The sequence below is a fragment of the Tetrao urogallus genome, assembly GCF_951394365.1.
Source record: "Tetrao urogallus genome assembly, chromosome: 4".
Classification (NCBI taxonomy): domain Eukaryota; kingdom Metazoa; phylum Chordata; class Aves; order Galliformes; family Phasianidae; genus Tetrao; species Tetrao urogallus.
This window is the reverse complement of record NC_136817.1, coordinates 10,556,478-10,576,946: the sequence shown is the minus strand read 5'-3', so window position 1 is coordinate 10,576,946 and position 20,469 is coordinate 10,556,478. Positions and strand designations below refer to the sequence as shown.

The following is a 20,469-nucleotide window of genomic DNA, read 5'->3' as shown; positions in this document are numbered from 1 at the left end:
CTCATGCACAACTTGGTGGGTCTTTTCAGAGGAGCTATGTCATGCTAAATTATCTCTATGTATTGATGAGCAGTACGCTGCCAAGGATGAATAAAACACTGAGCATAAAGGTCAGCTCTAATAGAAGAACTTAGGAACATATTCTGTTAAATCCCACTGCCTCTGTCTGTCTGTTGCCCCTGCTAAATCAAATTTTACTTCAAGTTAGCGGTTCTGATAGGTACCTGCTGAGCTGCAGAAATCTGTACTGAAAAAGAGCTTCCCATTTCAATTTGTTTCTGCCACCTTGTTTACAGTATTTTAATTGCTTGTGGAAGCACTCAATGGATAAGCTTTGTACTGCACTGAGTATGTAAAAATCGGGGTTTGATTCAAGAGGTAAATGGGGTGCCTGGGTCCATGATGTAGAAGAAATGGAGTGCTTTAAACGGTGCTTGGTATCAATTTTGTTTTGATCCCTTGTCTGAGAAAGAGTTGCTAAAAACAGTGTTAATGTTTTCTGATAGCTGAATTTCAGAGTGGAGAACCAGATCTTTACCGTGAAGCTGCATCAAAAGCAGATTGTGAATCTTGGGCTGTGGCACTGGGAGAGGCGGCAAACTCAAAGTTTGAGGAATAAAATTCATCAGCTCTGGAGGTTGATCATGGAGATCAAAGAGGAGAGAACATCAGATGAAGCACAGCAGTTTCTCCCTTCATCACAAATAGACAGTCTAGGAGAGCCACAGCTTACGAGTAAGTGTATATTCTCATTTTATTGAGTGGTACGGTAAAAATGCACCAGAATTTGTAGTAGTACGGGTAATGTCTCAAACAGTGTACATAATGCTGTTTAATTTGTTGGTTGACAAGGTGCAATTGTAGAAGGAGCAAACTGATAAAGGTTATCTTTAACTGTCATTACCTGTTACATTTTCAGTTATTCAGATAATCTTCACAGAAACAGATAAGTAGTTACTATGTTTCTGGTATTTTTCTCTGATAAATTTTCTTCATGAAAGTTAAATTCTATTCTTCTGTCTGATGTGAACATGTGGGCTTGTTATAAGACATAATCTGATAATTTTGTTAACTCTAAGCTTTAGCGATATTTAAATTGGAGTCAGAAGAGATATAAAAGCACTTTGGGGTTTGAAAGCATCTAGCCTTATTTTGAGCCATTTTTGATTCACAGTGCCTCAACCGTGTTGTACTGCTATGTGCTGGATTTCAGTTGTATCAAGTGACTGATCAACCAATTAAGTTTGTATCCAGCATAGTGATAAAAGTGTTCCAGTATGCTGGATGTGCTGGTGATGAAGTTGAACTCAGAAAAATTTGTTATCAGATATTTTAATGCAATTCTATTTTAAAATAAATATAGGATCTTACTTGTTATTTCTTACCGACCAAGGCCTTTCTACGCTTTGCAGCTATAATTTTTTGTGCAAAGGCGTGAACGATTAGTTGCATTAGTGATAACAGTATGGCGTAAGACCTATTCTACAACGTTGTTATTTTGTTTTTAAAATTGCAGCAAGATTCTCCCTTACATTTTATGTAACATCCTGGTTCTTCCAAATCTGACCAATTTGTCCAGTATTTGTGAATGCAACATATGATCCTTTGATGATGACAGTGAGACAATACACAAATGTCTGTGTAAGACAGTTACATTTTTATGAGTTCAATCAATACTGTAGTTAGGATCCAATTACTTCCTGCAGAGGTTGAACAACCAAATATAATTTAACCATCCTGCAAAGGAAAAATCACCTTTACAAAAAGACATATTTACAAAGAAATATGTCATCTTTTTTTTTTTTTTTTTTTGGACAAATACTTCATGCAAAGATAACTTTCATTGAGGTTGTTAATGTGAAGTGTTACTCCACTCATCATGGCAGGTATTTGGTGTGGCATGAGTTAGGCATGTGAAACTTTTAGACTACTAAAAAAAAAAACACAACACAAACACAACCACACATAGGCAAAAAAGGAAGGTATGTAAATCAAATTATTTCTAACCATTTTTTACTTTTTCCTCAACTTTAAAAGGTATTCTGAGAATTGCAAATGAGCCAAAGCTGGAGTTCAGTCTTGGTAAGATAGAGTTTTGTATTCTTGGAGTTGCACTGTGTATCTGTATGCATGTGTGAAGAATTTGTGTGTGTAATGTTACATAGTATTACATGTAATCTGTAGAAAAATAAGTAAATATAATAGCTGTACTTCATTTAGACAGGAGATCTGCCTGTGCACGTGCCTTTAAAATCCTGGCTTTATGTTCTTAATTCATCGAAATAACTGAATATATATATAAGGTTGTCCCATTCCACCTGACAGTTACAACATTCTCTATTTGTCCTTTGTGTTTCACCCCTTCCTCCCACTCTCGCATAATGCATTGTGTCAGCTTGGCTTGCGAGCTTACAGTATTCACTAAATTAAACCATCTGTATTCTCTCAAAAAAAAAATACTTAAAAAATAAATTCAGTAATCTATCCTTCTATCCATATAGGGTAGGAGTTGTCTTAATTTGCATTGCCTCATTCTGTCACAATCTTTAAATATCAGTCTGTGCTAATTGTATCACTGAATATGCAAGGCTCAAAAAATCCTCAGTAGTGGAAGTTGGGAAGCTATTCAACTAGTGTTCTGGCTGCTTGCTATTTGAAAAATTTGCCTTGTATGACATTTGCATTATGTAACAAAAAAATACAAATATTATATAAGGAGAACGATCGCTTTCTTACATAATACAGAAAATATTTCATACTTCAAATTTTTCTGTTGACTTAAATTCGTATGAATTCTCTGTATATTAGAGAGATGTAGAATCTAAGTAGAGAAATAAACGTACATAGGTAGATACCTGTTCTCTGTATGACAATGTCTTGTTTGTCAACCCATTATATAGCAGTGTAGTATGAGTCATTTTTGCTGCGTTATCGACTTAGTTTTTATGTTTGTTAGAGGTAATTGTTCACAGGAGTGGTCATGGAGATGCTTGCAGTTTGTTGGCATGCCTTGGTTCTTAATGATGTTCAGTAAGCACGTAGGGCATGGGTAAATTTAATTTCTGTGCATGTTATAAAGATTAAAGTTCTGTTTAGCAGCTTGCTATGTGACAGTTACTCACCATGGTGAGCTTAAGTGCAGTGATATTTATTTGCTTTGAAAAGTGGGTCAGAGTATGTGATGAACCAGGAATACTGGGTCGATCATGATGATGCAGCATATTCCAGAATGATGGGAAACAGCTAACTTCCTAATATGAGTCATTTAAACGATGAGGATGTTTCAGGTAGTGTTCTTAACCTCTGCGTAATGTAAATCCCTCTTGTTTCTGGACTCTTTTGCTTTCAAGCATTTTTGTTCCTTTGATCTACCAGGGAAAAGTAGATGATGATCTTGTAAATACTTATGTGTACCAATAAGGGCTGTGACTAAGAAAAGCAGTTTCTTTTAAATCAGAATAAAGGTTGTGACTGTTTTGATATAAATGCGTCTAGAGACTAATTTTGAATAGCTGTGGCTAAACCACTTAGAAGTTGTACATACCTGAATTTGAAAAGCTATTTAACACTTGAAAGGTTTTTATGGAACATAACCATATTGAGAGACGGGGTTTAATCAACTTAGTTCTCAAGTGATGCAGCAGATAATGGGATAAACTTCTGTTAGGAATGTTCGAATTCTGAAATGAATCAAATCAATGCGTTCATACACCATGGGAAAATGAAGCTAATAGTATTCCCTTTTGAAATCTTAAAATAGCTAGTCTTTTCAGTAAACTCCATTTCTTCTTGATACTGAAAGTGGTGATTTTGGTCTACCTCATGCTTTTTTTGTTGGCTTCATAAATGACGATTCCTGTTTTTTCAGATTCTTTTCTATCTAAAATTTCAAAGGGGAAGTTTTATGTATCTGTTAAAAGATGTGAAGTTTTCTGGGAGGTTGAGTATGAACTCAGTCCCTGATGAGGATGACTGGAAGCTGACTAACTACAGGAGATCAGACTAAGCATGGGTTAATCTACCCTAATTCTTACTGATGAGGGTACTCACCCTGCTTTGCCTGAACCGATTCCAGATCCTGAGCTAGAATACTCAAAGCAATCAGAAACCTTAATGGTAATTTATAAGTGTTACTGAGAGTTACTTGGAGGAAGAGTTTCAGAGTTAATGAAGAATTTGTTGATATAGGTAGACATTTGAGTATATCAAAACTGAGTGTGTTGTTACTTAGGTATTAAAAAAAAAAAAACAAAAAAAAAAACCCAATGCAGTAGCTACCTTAATTGGTTACTTACTTTTATGAGCTTAATGCTTGCTTTCTGAAGTATTAGGCATTTCAGTGAACATAACGTAAACTTTTAAATTATTCTGACATAACTGAAAACTTGTGTTTCCAGGGTATTTTGAAACTAGTTCATTGGAATGTAGAATTAAGGATCATTAACTTAAAGAGAAGTTATTTTCAGCACACGCACCACTGCTCTTTTTTGCTCATTATTTTTATCTTCCTGCCTTTTCTCCAAAATACATCACCTACTTTGCATATTTTCTTCTTTTTTTTTTGCCTGTGTACTCTTTCAATTCAGTTTTTGAACCCCATTCTCTGAAGTGACTCTTTAATAGCGACTTTGATGTAGACCTCTTACATCTCGTGAATTGAGCCTTGATTTTGGAGGGTGGGGGTGTGCATGTGTGTGGCCTATTACACATTTAATCTTTCGGTTGCCAGAATGATGGAATAGCATGAGTGGGAAAGACATGTATGATTGAATGACTGAGCTGCAGAGGGAAGATGATGTTTTACCTTACCTAGAGAGTTCTCTAGTGAAAGAACATTTGTGACGACATCTTTCTGGATGAGGCGGGCAGTCTCCCCTTGCATGACCAACAGAGCTGCAGGTACAGCTCTTACATGACCTGATGGCCTTGTGCTTAACTGATACGCAGTGAATGATACGACCGCAAGCGATTTGTGGTTCTAGGAAGCTTGTCTGGATGAAGGAGACTCTTACTGAGAATCATTTGTTTGGCAGATGTTTATACACATAGAGCAACAAGCCAGCTCAAGCTAAAGTATTCCTTTGTTCTTACAGAAATCTCGGTAAGACTCCCTTACCTACAACAAGTTATAGATGATATCGTGGCACTACTGTTGTCTTCCAGCCTTTCCCTATTTCCCAGGAACCTGACTTTTTGTCTAGGAAAATAACTGATTTTTTTTTTTTTAAACACGCTGTCCTTGTCAAACAGACTGAGTAGACCTAAAGTGTCTGCAGAATATTTTGAATTGTACATGTTAATCTAGTCCATAGTGTTTATTACTAAGAATAAGCTTCACTTCAATAAATTCTATAAAACTATTTTTTCACCTGTTAAAAGGGCTGTTTTCATCAAACAACAAAGTCTCTTAATTTTGCTTTAATTTTTAACTTACATTTAACAAGAAGTAGTACATACAGCAAAGATTACTTAAGGGTCTTTTTTTTGTGTGTATGTTTCAGTAGCTGAAGTGTTAGTTTTTCCAGCTGTCCAATACCCCATGTGGTTTTGGAAGGTCTGCTGTGCAGGTGTAAGAAATAGATTTTATGTTAGAATAATTGGACAAAGTCATTTAGGAAGCGAAAAGTAACGTTTATGATTAAGGAACTTGGAGCATATGAGGAGAGGCTGAAAGAGCTAGGACTCTTGTTCAGCCTGGCAAAGTTAGACACAGTTGATAATGTGTATCAATACCTGGAGGGAGACGGGGAGGCAGTGAGGATTCTTGGGCAAGGCGCAAGTTGGAAGCAGACAGAGCTGAGCAAAACTGAAAAAAAAAAAATTTTGATTGCCTGAAATAATATCTGGTTAATGCATTTCTAATGTTTCTTCTGCACATTTGCATGTGAAGGTTGATTTATTTCTGTATATTCGTAGGGCAGACTTAATAACACAAATGCTTGTAAAATGTAAACGTAGAGCAGAAAATGGTTCCTGAATAGCACTGGCCGGAAGTAAAATTCAAATGGACCCTTTTCATCCTGAGTTAAAACTTTCCCCTTTTTCTGTTGTGAAAGAGTTAAGGACGAGCTTGGCTGAGAGACAAGTTGAGGTTGACAGTTTAATTATTAGTGTGCTTTACCATGTGGGTGGGTCTGAGTTCTGAAGTCTGATTGAAGGATGATGACTGTATCCTTGTTCCAATTTCAGTGACAATTTTAATGTGAAATACAGAAATTACCTTTCACATTCTTTTGTCCCCTCTATCCCTGCTGCTAGTAACTCTTCACCTTTTTTGAGGTGCAGGGGTTTCTTTTCGGTGCTTGATCAAGGTGGGATGATTTCAAGAGGATGATTTGAATGTCTGCTTATATGCATTTAGTAACTTTGTGTTTCGTAGCTGCTAAGCTAGTGATGAACAGAGTGATAAACCTGGATCCAACCGCATCTGACCTTTTTTTGGTCCAGTGCTTAACTGAATTCTAAGGGGTACTGGCATCATTTCTGCTTCAGCCTTCCTGCTGGGTCTGTTGTGAAGGCAAAAAGCATTGATGTTTTCTGCAGAGCATGGACTAGCAGCTGTGTCCTGTCACCTCCTGCCAGCCCAGGACTGTGAGGAAAGGTGAGTGGTTTGCAAGTCTTGACAGGGCCGGAGGTAGAGGCATTGCTGCTCAGCATTGTTCAAGCTAGGTTGATTGAGACGTACCCAGAAATTGACCTTTGTGTATGTGAGAACCTCTTGCAGTTGAGAGCTTAAATACCTTTAAGTATCTCCAGAACTAAATAGCAGATGTGTGAAGTACTCTGTTAAAAATCCACTTGTAGGTATCTGCCTTTTTGTGAGCTGACTCTTGACTTCTTCCTGGCGCATCCTGCAGTTGGTCTTCTAGCTCGGTCTGCAAAACACTTAAAGCATTCTCTGCAGGTTGCCTTGTTGTCCGCTCTTCTGCGGGATGTTAGTCACCTTATAATGCCAAACGGACTTGGATATTTTGGGGACAAAAAATATTTGGGGACAACAAACAAAGAAATGACTTGCAGTTTACAGCAGTCCTTTTATAGATTCATGCCTCTTGTGCAAAATAGTAATGATTAAACAGATGTGAAACAGTTCTGTTTTGCTAGGCCAGTAGAATAACAGAAACATTGTGAGGTAGCTTAGAGCGTAATCTCTTGACTTGAAGTTGTTTAAAAGTAATGTACTGTGTTTACTGAACGTTTGTCTCAAATGACTGTTGTTAAATACATTTCTAAATATGCCTATAGAAATAATTGCAGTAATGTTATCAAACGTCTCCAGTGGACTTACTTTTTTTAATCCTCCTATGAGGGATCAGAAGCTGTGTAAAAAAGAAAAACATCTAATTAATAGAAAACTGAAGTCATCCTCTTTTTGAACGTATTAGGTATAGATGTATTTATTTTTGGAATACATGTCCTACAGTGAGGTTTGACTTGAAAATGAAGCTCCCCTGTAGGCTGTGAATGAACGAAATTCTATTAGAAGCACTGCACAATTCTGTGTGGTATTGGATGCAGCATGGTGCTGTGCACATTACAAGCAGTCTCACTTACTGTGAGGTCCTTGGGAGGAATTCACTGAGAACATACTAAGTAACTTATACTCTTTATTATTTTGCCCATATCTTCTGTTGATAATGAAATTTTGAATACTGCTATGGACACTTCAGTTTTTGTAGTTGATCTTATTTTTGGTGTAGTTCTTTCCAGCTGTGCGGAATATAAAACTGAAATAAAATAGAACTAAATTAAAAAAAAAAAAACTTGAACAATTTGTGGAATGTTGTTTAAATTCTGAAAACAAGTGTTGGAGCTGAGAGCATGATGTAAAAACCTTCATGTTGCATTGAAAGTATATTTTACAGGGTTTGGATGAGTACAGAATTGTATTTTCATGAATTCGGAAGAATTTGGTCTTCAAGGACAAGAATGGCTAACATCTGGAAAGATGAAGGTTTTTGACTGTAACGATGGTAATTGAACTGGGTTTAAAACTAGCAGCATTTTGAACCGAGATCTGAATCTGCTACAGTTGAGATTAAGAGAAGCAATACTTAATTCTCCATGTTAATGTCAGATTCACCAGATGATCACTCTAGAGCAATACATGATGATTTGTTTTAGCCCTTAAACTCTTGTTTCTTTCTACATTATTAATTGAAGAAGAAATAGTGGCATTCACTAGCAGGTTCTTGTGGACAACAGGGCTATGACCACATAGTTGGCTAGCAGTTGCTGGACTCTGTGTTGCTGAGTTTTTTGTCTTATCAAAAGCAAACTTTTTTCTTCAGCAGTTCTGAATGTGTGTAATAAAAATATTCATGAAAAAAAAAGTAAAGCTAAAGAGCAGCTGCATTTTCTTTACATATTGGGTTAAAAGATTGCTCTAGAGAATTGTAAAGTAATACTGTGCAGTAAGGATCAAAACTACGTTATGTTGGATTTGGTAACCTGTACAGCACTGTGTTACATAAATGCTTATGTCAAAGTAAGCACTGTATGCTGCTATAACAAGAAAAGATGTGGCAGACTGAAAACTGCAACAGACTTGGAGCTTGTTTCTTTTTGTCTTGTGGTAATATTGCTAATATTTTTCGTGAATTTATTTCTGAAGGCATGGAAAAAATTTAAAATGAAGAGTATATATTATATTTATAGTCTGTAAGTTCTATATACTTGCTGTGAGCTTACAGTGTAAAGGAATGCATAGTTAAAAGAAAAAAGGAAGGCTTCGTGCTGTTTGCTACTCTCCTAATTCTTCTTTTGGAACTTAAACCTGTAGCCTCTCTGTTTATAGGATAGTGGGGAAAGTGGAAATTACAGCAAATTATCATATTTATTAGAAACTGGCTATGAAAATATTGGGAAAATGTGAAGGGAGAAGTGATATTTAGCTCTGTTTCCACGACATTTAAACCTTTCTGTGGCATTCTAAAATGCCAACAATGCCAAAATAAATTAGATCCGTAGAACAGCAGCAGATTCATATCAAAACACACTTCGATAGGAATATATTTTGTAATGTGTTATGTATAGCAGTTTTGATTTAGGCTGCTGGGCATTTTCCTTCTTTCCCTTTCTCATTGCGCTCTCCAGAGAATGAAGGCACTTTCAGGGCAAAGCATAAATAGCATTAATAGGTTGTGCCACGATCAGGATAATTTTGGATTGAAGGTAAACTCAATAACTGAAAATGTAAAACAGCAAAAGCTGTGCTTTGCTGTCCAGCAACTGCTACAGAACATGAGAATAAGAGAGCTCTTTGTACAATTATGCACAGTGTGCTCCCTAAAGAAATGTAAACTTTGAGGAAAGGATTACTTTTTGTATAACAAAGTATGATATACTGTATGTATGATAGTTTCAAAATGTACGAGATTAAAAAGTTAAAGAATTCTAAAAATACTGTTCCGTAACATTTTGTCATCTGTTTCACGACTTAATGCCAGAAGCACACTTCTGTGACCTTGATGCCAGTGTATAGCTTAAGAGAAGACAGAGGTGATGGACATCTTAACCACGCTTGTAAATGGTGCTAGATTGCAATAAGGCTGGAATGTGATGTGAGCGATGACCATACAGGGAGCAGATCATCTAACAAGTTAGTCCTGGGTTAACTGCCCTGCTCAAATATCAGTTGTACAGAATGAGGGTTAACCCAAGCACTGTTATACTCATTTCAGCACTGCAAATACAATGCCTCTGAGCTGTGTGTTGATCCAGTCAGCCAGTTTCCTGTCCCTCTTGAATCTATCATGCTTAAGCTCTATAAATAACTGGAGTTGTCTAGGCTGAATGGCAGGGAAGCAGTGTGAGAAAGGTCTGCTCTCGCATATTCAAAAAACTGAAACCCCCACTCAGGAAATGCCTATTATTGCTCCTGGTAATGGCAGAGCAAATCTACGCTTTAGAACTTTGCATTTATTTTACTTTATTAGAGAAGGGAAAAGACTATTTCGAAGTCCTGTACTTAATGCTCTAGTCCAGCGTTAGGCTTTGAGTAAAACAAAATATGCAACGAACTGAAATTTCTCTAGTTCTGCAAAACCTGGAGTTGGCAGAGCTTGTTTTAAAATTCAGCACTCCTGGGCGTGATCACGTATCCCAACTCCCCACTAACCAACAGACCATGCTTCTGTCGTCTTTGAGTGTTTACTAAGTAACTGTACTATTTTATCTGTGAATTAGGTGGGTAATGATTTAAATATTTTTGCTCAGTATACTGACACATTAGTTGCAGTGAGTGTCAACATCGATTTTATTTTTTTTCAAACCTGTGTTTGTGGAAATGTGATGGAGATCTTTGTTTTGTGCAGTAGGACTTTCCTCATCTTTTCTTTGGTTGGTTGGTTAAAAAAGAATAATTCTTCCCACTGTTAATTATAAGCATCCCTGAGGAATATTTAACTGTATTACATATGTGCATTTCCTCCTGACACAACTAGGTTGCTTTAGCAACCAGCTGTACATTCTAGAGAAGAGAGATGTATTTGTACTTTCGTATGAATCTCTCATCCCCAGATATGGGAGCTGTGATCTTAGAGCTGTAATTACGAAGAAATTGGTGGAGCTTGACTTACTTGTATGCATGGTATAAACACAGTCTTCTATACACATTCTTTTCCTAGTACTCAGTGTTGTACTGTGGATTTTACTGGGAGTTCACAACTGGAAGCTGCTGTGGAAGGAACTTCTTTCCAGTGCAGGAGTCTGCTCTTTCTAATCCCTAGGTAACGGTTTATTATGAGACTCTATTTGGGAAGCTGCTCATAAACACCATTCTGGACTAATACCAGTCCTCCAACACTTAGCTTGGTTGCTTTCAGGCATGTTTTGCCACATAGAGGACACATCTCTCTCTGCTGTTCTCTCTTTTAGTTCCCTTTATTATGCTCCTAAGGTCAAGCATGTGCCCAAAGTTGTCCTGCGTGTTCCAAAGTTGGACTATTCCTGGGCCTTTGTGTTCCTGGATGAAGGTCTTGTTTTCAGCAGTCTTGGTTAGCAGTGCCCAGTGAAGGCAAGGCAGAAGCAGTGACTTTGCGTGCTTTCTTCCCTTCCTCCACTCTCAGGGCAGAGGTAAAAAAAACAAAACAAAACAGCAAAACAAAACAAAACAACAACAGAAAGTACTGCTTAATGTTCTGCATATAACGCAGGTCTAAATGTAGTGTTCTTATTAAATATATCCTTTTGCAGACTAAGGAATATCTGTACCTCCGTTAATTAGTCTTGACAGACTTGTCAAGACAGACTGTACATTATTATTAATAAACTATGTTGCTTTGGGATGATAATGCAGCTGTAATGCCAATGAAATGAAAAAAGTTGAACAGTGTGTTCATGTAAATACTTATGTGTATGAGAGATGAGCTTCTTCCATGTCTCTTTACTTCAGATACTTCTGATTTTCTATTGGGAGTGCTTACAAAATAAGGAGCTCTGGAGAAAACAGGGATGTTGTTTAGTTTAATTACTGTCCCTTGCCGGCCCTTTGGAATCTATCTAGGTGTGGAAAATGGAAAGAGAAGTTACGGGGGAATTGTGTTGTTTCTGTCACTGGTTAGAGGAAAGGCTACCTCATAAATTACCGTGTGGGCTGATACACAAGCTGTGTGAATCCCTAGACTGATAAAACGTTCACCAGTGTTCTGTTATTTCATACTATATGCTAACAAAAATGGATAACCATGGCAATGTCAATGCCATTTCCGAATTCTTGGTATAGTCCTTGGCTTCCTGCCTTATACGACTTGGAAATTGGAGCAGAGAATGTCTTTCATTCTTTATGCCCACCTAGTTTCTTCCAGCTGCTGGAGCTTTCACAGCTCAGGGAGGTACTGCATTCTCCCCATTTCTCTACCAGATTAATTTCTTCCAGATTCATAGGTTTCAGTGGTTGGAGCGGTGTTGAGCAGCTCGTCTGAACTGTAACTTCAGATGACGAATTTCCAGACTACTTTATTTCTGTGACTCTGAAAATGTGAATCAAGTTGCTACTGTATTACAGCATAGCCCAGTTACGAGCAAACAGTAATAAGGCATTTTATTTTGCTGACATTGTGTGTAAGTGCACACAAAGATGAAGATCACAGCCTGCATGTTTGTGCAGAGCAGAGAACACTAGAATGTTGCACATGGCAAAACTCAAGAATCAAATGTTTACTCATACAGCTTATACTTACTGCACACAGAGCTTATATGCGAAGTACTGGTACTGCAATGTGTACAACAATGTATGGGCACAACTAAAAGAGAAGTATTTATTTACTGTGGTTCATGAATAATGTTGCTCTGTTAACAGCTACAGCAATGACATGGAAACAGTTCTTCACTTTTATCACTTAGAAAATGTTAAATGATAACTTAAGGCATTTCGTGATTTGAGGCATTTTAAATGTTAAGACAGTTCATACATAGGCCATGACATTTTGCAAAATACACAACTACAATATATTGAAAATATATTCTATGGCATTCTTTCCGTTCAGCTCTTTGTCTTGCTTTTCAGATAGTGGTTCCTTTGTTATCTTTCTTTTATTTTCTTTGCTTACTACACGGAAGAATAGTTCCTTTTGCCATTTTAACTTTTTCTTTGTTGATTTAAAAGCATGAATTATTCCTACTGCAGTTCTTCCTTAAACATTCGTTGTACACTAGTATGCTTAGCAGAGATGTGATCGCCAGGGCAGTGGATGATTCAGGCATTTACTCACTGAGTCAGCGGTCACAATGAGTAGATTCTTATATTTCAGGCATGTAAATAAGAGCTGTCACTTCAGTTCACTGAGTTTTGATTTGGGATTTTTGCAAAATTATTTCCAGAATAGTGAAATATTGAGAAGTAGTGTGTATACAATCTGTTTGAATGGTTGTAATGTGGAGTACATTCGTGTAATGTTACCTGCTTTCACCGTCTTAGAAAAATAGCCTTATTATTCATTTCATGTTTGCTTTTTCATCAGGTTTTGATTAACATGTCAGTGATGCTCAACAGTTGCATTTAAACACAGGTTGTACATCCAGTACCTCACTGCATATCTATGTAATGTTTCACCTTGTCCAAAGAGTCTTTCTTTGGAAAGTCCAAACATTTTCAGAGGTTTTGGTAGTTAAAAGGACTTTATTTCAGTGTGGGGCTGTGGAGCTGGCCAGACTGGATACGATATAAAAAAACTTACCTCATTCTTTTGTGAAAAGTTACTTAAAATGTGTTAGTTGGGCCATTTCTAAGGGGCGTGATGATGTGTTCCGGTCGAGACAGACAAATTTCAGCTCACTGCAACTCTTCTCTTCTAGTGACAATTTATTCAGTATCTTCTGTGACTGAAGTTTTAGTAGTGAATGGCAGTGACCCAGTGTCACAGTAGATACAAATAATTTTGTCTTGAAATAGTTGATTTTTTGTTTTTTTCTTGTCCTTCTCTGGATGCTCCCAGAGTCTTCTGATACTTCCTGCTGGACCTTCCATATTGGAGTTATGCAGATCAGTTATTTTCAGTCAACTCCACCCAGCAAAATTCAACATCATCTTGCTAGGCTGCTGCTTTAAAAAGAAAAAAGTATCTAGTGATTGGGTTTTCTTCTAAAAAATCAATGGTCTCCTATGCTCACCATGGCAGTGGCCACTTAGTGCGCTCTTGTACCTATTGCTTGAGATGTATCAGTGGGATAAAAACTTGTGACATTAGCTGATAAAAGACTTCATTGCATCTTCATAATGTATTTGCTCTGTCCTGCATGTATATCAAACTGGTAGTAACTGAGGGATTTACCTCCATTCAGGACGTGGTAGTACTACTTATAAGAGCTTAGATGTAGGATTCTTTGCCGGAAGCTGAATATTTTGGTTTTTTTTTTATTTTTATTTTATTTTATTTCATTTTATTTTACTTTTCCAGAGTTTCTCTTGTTTGCCTGTCATCTCTGGAGGTCTATAGAATTGAGCTGGCCACCCTTCCTTTGTGATGGTTGTGAAAAATTTGACTCTGATAGTTAGTTTTCCAGATTCCTGAGGAGAACGTTTACACTGAATGTTACTTTGAAAGAGCATTTTTGTGTGCTGTATTCTTAAAATGAAATCATAGAGTAAAACAGGGATTTAAGGATTGGGTAGAGGTGGAAAATTAGAATTTCAGGTGAAAACGGCTGTATCTGTGATCCTGACATCATCCTAATGTCAGTTGCTGTTGCTGTTACTTTTTTTAATCAGAGTTTTGTGATCACCTGTGGAGATGATACAGTTCGAATAGACGTGTGTCTGCCTAACCTACTGTAGTTAGTTAAATACTTGTCTGTAAAATCAATAAAATAGTTCTTCAGATACAATCAGGTATTGAGGGTAACTTCAGTAATGTAGCGAGCCTTAGAAGTAAAGATTTGCTGGCAACTTGCTGTTGAAGTCTGGCGCTGATTCATAAGGACTCCATCCATGCGCAAACCTATTCTATTTTTACCACCAAATGATGGTAAGGTCAGTTTCAGGCTTAACAGTGAGATTTCATTGAAAACTTGGGCGTTAAAAGAAACTCCAAAGTATTCTATGAAGGTTAGTTTTAATTATTTCCTTGTTCATGTAACCCTTATTGAAAACTATTAACAAAAGGCTGGATGGTTCATTTTTGTTTTCCTTAATCCTCAAGTGGCAGCTGCAAGCCTGAAGGAAAAAAGGTAAAAAACCAAGCTGAGCTGGCCTTTTGTGTCTATCAGAGTTTTCCTTGCTTTCTCATAAGACCAGGTTTGCTTGCTGCGAGGATAATTTGACTCACCTTTAGAAAATTAAAGGTCAGCTGAACTTGAGGAAGCCCCTGTTTGGCACTGACCTCCATAAAATGTCCCCAGCTCTTTCTTAACAATTAATCTCTATGAAATGGTAGGCTTTTCTTTTCCTGCCTCTGAATTCTAGGATTCCAGTGTTGCTCAATGAACTGCAAAAAATACTGGATAGATCCTATTTTAGTATTCTCTGTTGCGTGTTCCTACTGAATGTAAGGTGGATGGCTTTTAACTTGGAGCCGGTGTATGCCATATCGGTACGTGTCCTATCTGCAGCGCAGCTAATGGTGATTTTATTTCTCTCCTGCTCCTTTTTGTTGTCCTTTTCTTGTTGCTTTTTTTCTTTGTCAGAAAGCTTGAAGTATTTTAGTATAAAAAATTAATTTTGTCATCCATATCACATAAGCACAAGTTAAAAATGAATTATTAAACAAGAACGGATTTCCTTGTGATATTTTCTCAAGTAAAATGAGTTCTAATAATGGTCTAAAGTAGCCAGAAATCAGTTGTTATTCTCATGTACGTGCCAGTCAATGACAAGAGTTGTATGTTTTGCTGTCTGATTTTAATTATGTATTTTTATTATGAGTTTTACTAAAAAGCTTGTAATGTGACATCAGACGATGTGAATCAGTCTGATCACTGATGGCGTTTAACTGGCTTAGAATGTCTTTTAAGTGTGCATATACTAGAAAACTCTCAGAAAATAAATGAAGTTATGCTGCTGAGAGAGGTTTCATGGCAAATCGCATGAATGTTTATGTGAAATTGCCCGCTATCCCAAAGTGTGCGAGTGTGAGGGTACGCGTGCGCTCGTGTGTGTTCTGGGGCCGGTGAGCCTCTGGTAGGGAGCTTTGCAGAAGCTGCAAGTATTTTTAGTGGAAACGAAATCTCAGTTCAGTTCTGCAGCATGTGACTTCCTATTTCTGTAAGCTACTTCCAAGAGACTTCCTCTGTTAAATCGGCTTGTCTCTGGAGATTTGAGCTGGAGCTGGAGTGTAGTCTGCTTTGTCCTGTGCCTGTGGCGGAGTTTTCCCAGAGTTTTCATTCGAGTGTTTTATTTTTCTTTCGTACTGTCTCCAGCATGCAAGGATCTAGTGGCTGCTACCCGTGATCGGAAGCTGAATACGTTTATACAAGTCTCAGTGGTACATCCAGCAGAGCACGTTTTGACGAGGTATTCAAGCACTGAAATCGTGGAGGTGAGTGTCTTCCTTATTCAATTAACATGTTAGCTAATTGTCCTTTTTCTGTTGTTTCCTTGGAAAGCGAGTAAGAAACGAAATGATTTAGTGCACAGTCTTAGGTAAGGAAGCACACACTGGCTGTTAGCAAAGCATACCTAAGAGCGCTCTGTAGTTCTTGGCATTTAACCAGGACAAACAGTAATGAACGTGCCTTTTTATGAAAGCTCTATTTTTTCCAAGCAAAAACTTACAGAATACTCCAGTTATTTAGACGTTGGTCTAGACTGAAAAAGTGAATAGTTGCTCTCATGAAAGAGCAAGGCTATGTAAATAAAGGTAAACTCAGAGTACAGCAAGTTTGGAAAGTACTTTTGAATTACCGAAGAATGGAGGCATGTTATATAGTCAGTTACACTTTATGGTTTTCTTTTTTCTATAGGGAAGTTGATATTTTTGCAGTGTGAAAAATATTAGCCTATTTGTGTGATGAAGAGAAAGTATATGAACACACAGACATGGCAGAAGTTACTATCATGTATGTGATGTGTTGGAGCAAAAGTCTGAGGCAGCTTTGCTCATTTTCGTTTTGTACTGTAAGCATTAGCATCAGTAACAACAGACATCAATTATATATAAAATTAATTAAATCTGAACGGTCAGTGTAGGTATATAGCATACTTATTCACTTGGCTGTTTACTGCAAAGATTCATTGAGAACAGAAAAGTCTTATTGTAAAAGTAGACACCTGAATTTACTTTACCGAAGGCTTGTTTTGACAGTTAAATACATAGATAATATTTCATGAGCTCTTTGTGATCTTAAAGTTCGACCCAATTACTAAATTAAATTGCTGTGGTTACAACTACCAACCATCCTGAAACTGCTTACTTGAATTATCTTGTATCTGATCGGGATGTTTCATTGCAGACAATCTGGGACACTGTTATGAAGTACATGTAATAGATGTTTGTTTTTTTAATACAAGTGTGTACATTTCCTAAGGCAATGTCTTGATATAGAACATGTTTGAGGGCATGAATAATTCTCTGAAATTGTTGTCAATGCTCTCAGCTTCCTTCATAGTCAAGCTCTGGGGGAGGAGGTGTCATGGGTGGAGAGAATTTCAGCAAGTGAAAGTATATATATATCATATGTATATGTATAATTTAAGTATATATATATATATAAGTATATAAATCATATTAAATCATAACAGAAAATTTAACAATGCTAGTCTGGTAAGTTTGGGAATTACGATGTTGTTATGGTTAAGAGTTAAGGAATTACAAAGCACAGAAACATTGTCTTAGTGCATTACTGTCTAAAGAGAGAAACTATAATCCCTGCAAAAAAAAGTCACCATCCTTAATGTAATATGAAGATTTTCTGTAGCGTTTCCATAGACTTTTCATTACGATTTATCTAAGATATCTCAATATTTTTGCCTAAGTTCTTAGTTCATTTAAAGTGATGTGAAACTAAATACTTCACAAAAACATCACAGGAGAAGGGAGGATATGTTTTACTACAGATCACTAGCCCAGATACCGATGCCTGCAGGCTGAACTGTTTGGCATGTTTATAGGTGGCTTCAGAAGCGCTTAAATTCTTTTCTGGTATGACAGAGTTTTAAAGTTGTGTGGTTTGTTACTCATTTCTTGTAGCACTGAGCTTTATACAGCAGAGAGAGATAGACAGCTAAGTTCCGCTAAAGAGACCGTGGTCTCTGTGCCTGCATCCATAATGGTGTGCTACACGTTGCACAGCTGTTACCTTACTGAATATTTGTGTTGCACAGGGAACAAGAGATCCACTGTTTCTGACTGGTGTGACATTCCCACCGGAATACCCCATCTATGAAGAGACCAAAATAAAACTCACAGTCTATGATGTCAAAGATAAATCTCAAGACACGGTGAGCATTTTGGTTGTTTTGCTTAAGTCTTACTGAGAACTAGATTTCCACCATGCTGTTCTTCATCCTTTTTCAGCAGGCTTGCGGCTTAGAAAATTGAAATGAAGTAGAATTGGCTTTGCTCATACATGATATACTTGATTTCAGTTATCATATTACAGAAAAGAGAGAAAACCATGCAGTTAAGATGGACCCTTTGCACTTGTTGGATTGGTTACGTGAATCAGTGCAGATATTTCTGGAAAATGTAAGGTTACTCTCATGTACTTTTTGAAAGCAGAGAACGTAGGGAATAGGTTGGGATAGCAACATAAGTAAGTTTTCGGAAATATTATTTTATACTGAAAAGATGTGGGAAATAGAGAGGGTTGGTTACGTTTTTCTTTTAAACGCTTGCATAGTGATGCCTGCTGCTCATCTCTAGTTTGTGTTGGTTTTCAAGGATTTAAGATCATGTCTGTCACTAAGGGCGAATTGTTTGGGTTTCAGTGTTGTGCATTTTTAGATACAGTGTCAGTTTCTTACACTGACAAATAGTTACTTCAGAAGATGTATGGAGATCACTAGGAATATGAGCGATTTAAGTGTCAGACAAAGGCCTTGAGTGCCATGTTATGTACTCTGGGTGATTTAGGACAGACATGAAGAGCTGTACGTTATGCAAGACCTATGGGAGTTGTGTTTTTCTTCTGTGACAGATAGGTTTCAATTAGTTATTGAAAACAGACCTTGAAACCTGTCTTTAATTAGCCAAATTGCTCTTTGTGTATCTTTAATTGGCTCCTGATGTGATTGAAGACCATAGAAGCTAATGTCATGATTGTACGTGCATTCATTATCCGTAAGAAGGAAATTAAAGCCATAATATGTAACTTTTATCTTTGAACTGCTTACGTGAGTAGAGTAAGGTTAAAAGTTGATACATTTGCTTAGATTTTTAGATCTTCATTAGTAAATACATTGGTTCTGTCTCCCCACTGTGCTCTCTAATCGGAATTTGTGAAGTAATTTTGTGTACAGAATATGGATTTCTTTCTGCCTATAGTAAGAGTTGTTTTTGTTTCTTAAAAAGTAACTGGAAAAGGGAATGTGCACACTTCAGAATTAGTATGTTTTAATTTTTTGTTACGACTTACAGGGCTTAAAATCATAACCGCTTTTTCTTCAATGTTGCAGATATAATCCCTTCCAATTTATAAGCTATTGTGACAGACAGCACGATGGGTAAAAATAACCTATTTGTAAGGAGAAAAAAGTGAACTAGATTCGTAGACCTATTCCTCTAGTTTTCTTCTAGTTAGATCTTGAAATCGACATAGTACTTCTTCTACAGGAAAAACTGCATATGAAAGATCTAGCCTAGAGAATGAATATAATTTGGAAACATTGAAGAACTTTTTATAACTGTTCCGTGTAATTAAGTACAGGATTAGAGTATATCCAAGACAATCGCATCAATGTAGCTTGTAAGTCTATGGAGACTTAATGTTTTTCTTTTTAAATTAGGAAATGTTAATGCCACCTGTTTTATGGGCACTTAGCATTGTTTTAATATATTACCGTTTTAAAACTGGCTGCAGGTAAGAAAAAAAACAAGATGTAAGATTGAATTTGAGGTATGTTGCTTACAACATGTGTCAATGACCGTGGGCCATCCGGGTTGATATTTCGTGTGTGACAATATTTAGACTTCGTATTCAGTTTTTGGAATATTAGCCAGGATACAAGTAATGCAGTGACTTTCTTTGCTATAGTTTGAAGCCGTCGTACTTTCTTGTTAGTTCAGGTGATGTTTTTGAGTCTGGAGATAGATCTGGATTCCTAAAAGTCAACTTAAAGTGAGGTAGCTTGATAGCATTACCAGCGTAGCTGCAGCACTACATACCTCAATGCTTGTTTCATGATCCAAGTAGTGAGGTGCATCTCTTTGGCAGTGAGCTGTTCCAAGAGTTGTGGTTTTACTGTGGGGATTTTCCAGGCTACAATGAAGATGGCTTCTGTAGATCATAAAAGCTGCTGTGACAGTTCATGACTGCAACATATGTATCCCTGCAATCTCTCCAAACATCAGCACAGGTAATATATGTGGTGGGATGAAGGGGAAACCAAGGTTTTTGAGTCTTCTGTACTATGCTAGTCTCTGCTTCCAGACTAGACAGATTTGCTGCCAGCTCATGCAAGTAATCCATTTATGGCAGAATAAACCTTGGATGTGGCTGCTGAATATGTTGCGGGAATTGGTCAAAAAGCCACAGTAAAAAGACTCTCACAATGTCAAGGCTATTTGACTTCTTACTTTAGTTAACCATTTCAAAGTAGCTGGTATCGCTCATCACTCTGCAGTTCAGAAATACACTTGTTTAAGAAGTGAATTGTAAGCATTAATTAAACTTTAGCAGGGTGTTACTGCCCCAAACAGAGGATTGTTAGGACTTGGCCTTAATTTTAAAGCAATTGGATCTTTACTGTGAAGTGAAAATAATTGGATGCTGCTCAGCTTGTGCAGGCAGGTGATAATGATAAAGTGAAAAGGAATGCTCCCCAATGAGAAACAACCAGAATATTTTTTTGGCAGTGCTCATACTCTGTTTATG

At 37.1% G+C, this 20,469-nt stretch overlaps 1 protein-coding gene across 1 annotated transcript in view; it reads left to right on the top strand.

The window, feature by feature from the left end:
- Positions 1-644: 644 nt before the first annotated feature.
- Positions 645-20,469, top strand: part of INPP4B (inositol polyphosphate-4-phosphatase type II B) — a gene marked incomplete at both ends in the record, with an annotated part of 164,772 nt that continues 144,947 nt past the window's right edge. Inside the window, 4 exons of the mRNA XM_079535101.1 lie at positions 645-735; positions 2,038-2,082; positions 15,856-15,974; positions 17,759-17,875. Of these exons, the coding sequence (XP_079391227.1) occupies positions 645-735; positions 2,038-2,082; positions 15,856-15,974; positions 17,759-17,875 (372 nt within the window). The remainder of the gene's footprint in view (positions 736-2,037; positions 2,083-15,855; positions 15,975-17,758; positions 17,876-20,469) is intronic.